The following is a 6,247-nucleotide window of genomic DNA, read 5'->3' on the forward strand; positions in this document are numbered from 1 at the left end:
AGCACATGACCAAATGGAGCCTGAAACATTAGAAAACTATGTCCTACACACACACACACACACACACACACACACACACGCACTTATGTCTGTTCTTGTTCCAGAAAATATTTTACTAAATGAAAGGGGTCTGAGTTTCTGAGGGAGCCGAGGCGATGAGTCTAACGCTGCAGCGGCGCCTCAACCTGATTGGCTGATTCTGATGAATGAGTGAGCGAGTTAGACCGGAGAGCAAGGCGCGTTTGTAGAGAAAAGTTCAGACCGACCACCTTCTCCCTCCTAACGTTCCCTGAACACATCACGCCGCGCCCTGAATGCATCACGCTGCGCAGTGCCCTGAATGCATCACGCTGCATTCAGTTACTTTATTTTAGTCTTGAACAACTATTTCTTAATTTTACTTGAGTAGAAATAATTTATTTTTGATCCTCCTCCCACCTGGATAGATTTTTATTTTTAATTAAATTATCAGCTTTGAATGTTTTCTCAGATTTTCTTTGATACTAAAATAATTTTTTGACTTGAAAAATTGAAGTGAGACAAAAATGTAAAACCAAATTAAATCTGGAAAGGGGTGAAAACTTTCCTCAGCTCTTTTTACTGCCATTAAATACTAATTATGAAGGAATTTGTCGTAAAACAGAATCATTTGTTTAAGGTCTCTGATTATCTGCAAGTTTTTTATTTACAGATGTTTGTTATTTTACATGAAAGTCTGAATTTCTAGACACATGAAGAACATTTTACGGTGATTTCTACTGAGTTATTAATATTCATTTATGTTTTGTTTGACTTCTGGATCCGTTTGAGTCCCAAAGCGAAACAAACAGCTTCAAAATAAAAACCATGTTTCAGCGAGTCTGGAGAACAGAAACGTCACGTTTTCTGTTCTGTCTGCGTCTCTGACCAAACTGATGCATTATGGGTATAAAAATGAGAGATGGCTGAGAACAAAAACACAAAAAGAAATGCAAAGAATAATTCACCTTAATACTTGCTTAATATTTTAAAATCCTCATTTTAAATGGTCCAATGAGAAGCTGCAAAATTCAGCTCAAACTGGAATCAAGCGATCTGATTGGACGATCTCCAGCTGTTGGACTGATGACCTTCAGACAGGAAGCCGTTTGTTTTTACTTTATTTTTTATCAGAGCTCCATGTTTCTGTCTGAACCTCCTCGCTTTATCGCCGCTGTACAGCAGCGTGTGTGTGGGTGTGTGTGTGTGTGTTATCTCAGCTAAGACACTCGCTCAGCACTCGCCTACAGAGCATGCAGGAAGAGGAGAGCAGTGAGGAAGAGGAGGAGGAGGAAGCATGCAGCTGGAGCAGCTTACCTGTTCTCAGGTAAAAGTTCTCTGAGAAGTGAAAGAACAAAACGAGACGGAAACAGATTAACACAGGTGTAAGCTGTCACACACACACACACACACACACACACACACACACACACACCAGAAGATAAATTTATAATACGAGGTATTTTAAAAACAATAATTTCATAATAATAATAATAATTTATAATAATTTTTTTACGTTGTGTAGAAACAGGAAATCAGAGTCGATGTTCAGGTTTGTTTTAAACGGATTAAAAAGTTTCTACAGTTTTAAAAGTTGGTCTGATTTCATCCAGGAGTTAAAATCGCAGCCAAACCAGATCAAACTGATCGATTAATCGATAACTGGAATACTGAGCCTGGAAAAGGCCAATCACTGGAACTGGACAAAAATATCAACATTTTACATTTAAATCAAAACTCATCTAGTCACAACTTTAACATTTTGTAAAAAAATCTCCTATTAGTCACCTTTGACATCCAGTTACTAATCAGGTAATCAATAATTAATGGTCTTTGCTCTGTATTGATGTTCAGCTTCTGTCATGTTGATGGATTTTAGCTGCAGATTCAAACATTCAGTGAAGTGAAAATAATCAATAATATGATTTATAACTAAAATAATTACTAGATCACGATCACCAGGCAGACCATTTATTTAACAAATTCAGCCGAGACCAGAACCAGAACCAGAACCAGAACCGCTGGCTGAACAACCGGACCTGAAAAACTAGCTTTTTATCAATTGTTCTGATAATTAATGTTCTAATTAATCAATAGCTGTTGCCTTCATGCAGCCTGGTCGGGGGTTTAATGAACTCCTAATATGTTGACCTTTGACCTCTTACATCAGCTGAACTGAAAGCAGAACTTGTCAGAACTGATGGAGATCCAGCGGCTCCTGTCTGAGCTCAGACGGCGTCGTGGTGGAGGAACTCGATCCGTTATCAGACGTTTTCCTGAGTCACGTTTGGCCCATCGGCCGACACTGAGGCAGAGCCGATGAGTTCTCCAGCATCGGGTCAAACCAACGATAAAACCAACATTTTCTCAGCCAGAGGAGGAATGAGGAGAACAAAGTCTCACTGGATGTGAACGCTGAGCAGAAACTGGTGAATAATCACATCAATGATTCCGGCTTCAGCAAAATGCTTAAAAATAAACAATAGCATAAAAATCTGCAGCATGTTTTCATGCTGTCATAGCTACCATTCCAGTCTACACACAGAAAATCAAGCTTAGCTATCCTCAGTTACTGATCTTTGATTTGACCACCAATAAGGGTTGTAATGACATAAGATGGGATGTTTTCTACCTTCATACAGAGGAACATGTGGAGGTCTGAACATGAGGTCGGCTGCAGAACTTTAGCCATTTACTGCATTATTCCAGAGTCTGTTTGGGTTTTGGAAATGTAATAAATCATGTTCTGTCCTCTAAACGCTCCGGGTAACGGCTGTGACCTTCATCCTATTATTTTCCTCTGAATTTCTCTGACCGCAGCGCGTCAGCGACGACGAACCCCGGCCATGCTGACGGAGGTTCGGTTCCTCCAGATAACGGGCGACAACTTCAGGACAAACAGTGACGGCCGATTGGCGAGTAGATCACCAACACGCTAGCAGAACTGACAGGTGGCGTCACGCCGACTGATCTGGGTCCATCCATGACGTCGACTTATTCATCAGAAACCAGCAGCCACTATGTGAGGAGCCAGCGGGTGGCCCTACCTTCTGGAGGCGTCAGCGTCTTGTGGTTCTGGGCGCACCAGCCCACCGGGTGCAGCTCGGCCGTCATCACGTCGCACCAGAAGTCGGCCCTGCGGTCGTCACCGTAGCCGCTGTAGCGCAGCAGCAGCAGCTGGCCGCAGGTGGTGATGATGGTGGCCACCCAGTAGGTCTCTGGGCTGCTCTTACTGGCCACCTCCAGCTTCATGCCAGGCTGGAAGCTGCTCTGCAGGCTGACCTCCACCTGCAGGGGGCAGCAGCGAGAGGAAGTCGCCAACACACTGCGATTAGCTTCCACTTTTAACAGAAGGTTAAAAATGTCCCTGAAACAAACTGCTGCTGATTTACAGCTAAACAGGAAAACACAAAACTGGTGGATATTTATTACTTAAAGTGTTTTAGGCATTCAATAAAAATAAGATGTTGCGTTAGAGAAAACCGCAGAATAACGCATTAATTATGATAAATTATTAAACTATAACAGAAAAGTTGGTGTTAATATCTGACAGAAATACATCCACATATTGTTTAGGGCTGAAACACTTAATCAGTTATTAAAATAATAAGAATTATGACTTTTGTAAAATAAGAGTGAAATGATGGAATAGTTCAACAATTTTCTTTAGAAAGTTGTTTTAAAAAAAATCACTTTTTGTGACTTAACCTGGACTTTTACATTTCTGGAAACCTGAGAAATTAAATATTAAAATTAAATTTGGTGAAATGAGAGAAACAGAAAACAAAACTAACAACACAATCATTTTTCATTCATGAGTTTTGTCAGTTGAAAATGGAAGAACGAGAGTTAAACAGATTCTACTGAAAATAGTTTGATTGTGTTTTAAAACCGTCGGCCAGAGAAAAAGGAAAACCGAATCCATCGGCAGCCAACAGGAAGTTCAGCCTGAATGAAACAAACATCTCAGAAATAAACAATACAGGCGACTTCCTGCTGCAGCGCCGACAACCAGCCGCTCGCAGTCTGCCGGGGTTACGGCCAGAGTGTGAGTGTGTCTGTGTGTGTGTGTGTGTGTGTGTGTGTGTGCCCAGGAGTCATCATTGTTTCAAGCAGAGAGAAGAACGAGGGCAGCTCTTCACTGAGATTCCCAGAAACTCGTTTAGCCCCGCCCCCTCGCCCACAGAGAGCCAATCACCACGCAGCTTACTCAGCATCAGGACCGACTGCGTCTCCTCCACTGCTGAAACACCAACACACCTTTTAAAATCCAGACCACGAAACCAGCTGGAGTCTGGTGGTTGCTATGGAAACGCAGTGACACCAATTTCACTGCATTTCTACTCAAACTAAATGTTTGTTTTGCAGGAATTATTGGATGTTGGTGTGGAGCCAGATCATAGAAATGCAATAACAGATTCTATTTAACATTTTATGAATAATTTTTGTGCTAAAGTGTAAAAAACAGTTTTATCTTTTTAAACTATTTAAAAAAACTAATAATCACCACTTAGAAATCTAACAGAGGTGAAGAACGGGACTGTGTTGATCAGAGAAAGTCACTAAATGCAACTTCACTTGGAAAAGAGTTTACAAACAGCTAAAGGTCACAGGGTCAAGCAGAAAGAGCGCGGCGGCGGCGGCGTACATGTCTGAAGATGGTGTGCGGGGCGGCGGTGCCTCCCGTCTCCTCCAGGTACTCCTCCCACATGAACTCTTCCTCCATGGACTCGGCACCTGAACGCAACACGAACACACCGCAGCTCAGCGATAACACAGATTATTCCTTTACTTAACATCACATGAAGCAAATATTCAGGAGTTTCTAAACCTTTAAAAACAAGTTTCAGAGATTAAAACATTTTCTTTCATTTTTTCTCTTCCAACCACTGAGCCACAAATGAGAGAAAAAACATTGAATCGTGTTTCTGCTGCTGCAAACTGAATTTAACCACAATTAAAAAATATTTTCCTTCCTTTATAATTATGATCTATGTTGTTTTTGTCACAGCCTGAGGAATATTTAAATAGTTTCGTTAACATTCTGGTAGTAATTTCCAGCCGCTGCAGGTTTTCTGTTGGTTTGTTAGAAAAGTCGAGCTGATAAAACACTGAGCCAAGAGGAAAAACAAAAACTTTTATTTCTGAATATTTGTTTTTGGAGTTTGCCGCCTGCATCAGGATGACTTTTCTTTGGTGCATAAAAGTTGATTATTAATTAAATGTTGGTGTCTGCCATGCTCAGTTTAGTGTTGTGTAACGGCGGCAGGTGGTGAGGCGTTCAGGAAACCTCTGAATTTCAACACTTTCTACCATCAAGTAAATTCTGTGGGAAGCGTTGGGACAGTCTGCAGGCGGTCAGAGCGGCTGCAGAGTTCTGACTCAGTTTGGGTAAATGCAGATGCATGCCACACTTTTCAGATTTGTTCAGAAACTGTTGAAAATGGCTCCTGATGAATAAAATCCAGCTGAAGTGAAGCCGTCGCTGATTGCAGACAGAAAAACGGTCCTGGCCTCCTGCAGTTACTCATCTCACCTGTGGTCACCTGTTCCTCCTTCCCATTGGTCGGCTGATCCTGAGCGCCTGTCTGCATCCTGCCGCTTCGACCTTTGAACTCTGTGCTTCAGTCCTGCCTCAGAGCATTGCTTCACGTCCCGATCAGACCTGCAGGACAAAAGTTCAGACGACAGGTTCTTCCACAGATACTACAAACAATTTTTTACCAAATTAGCATTTTGATATAAACCTCTTAAAAAACCTTTTTCTGACTTCTACAGATTTTAATTGTTTTAATTTTCTTACTTTTTGTATGAATGTTTGTATCTTGTATTTCTTGTATGGATACAGATGGAAAAAAAGCATTCAGATAAATCTAATACATCTACATTGATCGTTTATTAATTATTTCACAACCAGAGCAACACATGAAACACCAACAGCTTCACAGCGTCGGTCCAACATGATTAATCTGTTCAGTCGGACAAATCAGGAGCGAAACAGCAAATGGAAAATAAATAAAATGACAAAAGGTTGACTAAAAGCACTCAGCAGGAATAAAAGGAGAATTTCCAGTTTGTTTAGAATAAAATCAAAAAGATGCAAAGCAAAAATCCTGCAGACATTAAAGAGGAAGTTTGTCTAAACTCTGCAGTTATTTATCAGCCTGTAATTGCAGCATCTGCAGCGTCTGCAGCATCTGCAGCGTCTGCAGCATCTGCAGCGTCTGCA

At 41.2% G+C, this 6,247-nt stretch overlaps 1 protein-coding gene across 5 annotated transcripts in view; it reads right to left on the minus strand.

The window, feature by feature from the left end:
• Window positions 1-692: 692 nt before the first annotated feature.
• Window positions 693-6,247, minus strand: part of LOC103132405 (scm-like with four MBT domains protein 2) — a 10,350-nt gene continuing 4,795 nt past the window's right edge. For all 5 annotated transcript variants that reach the window (XM_007544212.2, XM_007544209.2, XM_016667372.1 and 2 more), the window contains 4 exons: window positions 5,555-5,683; window positions 4,667-4,755; window positions 3,066-3,306; window positions 693-1,356 (listed from right to left, as the gene is read on the minus strand). In XM_007544212.2, coding sequence (XP_007544274.2) covers window positions 1,235-1,356; window positions 3,066-3,306; window positions 4,667-4,755; window positions 5,555-5,612 — 510 coding nt within the window. In that variant the 5' untranslated portion in view covers window positions 5,613-5,683 and the 3' untranslated portion in view covers window positions 693-1,234. The remainder of the gene's footprint in view (window positions 1,357-3,065; window positions 3,307-4,666; window positions 4,756-5,554; window positions 5,684-6,247) is intronic.

This window comes from Poecilia formosa, unplaced genomic scaffold (assembly GCF_000485575.1).
Source record: "Poecilia formosa unplaced genomic scaffold, Poecilia_formosa-5.1.2 Scaffold1036, whole genome shotgun sequence".
NCBI classification, from domain to species: Eukaryota; Metazoa; Chordata; class Actinopteri; order Cyprinodontiformes; family Poeciliidae; genus Poecilia; species Poecilia formosa.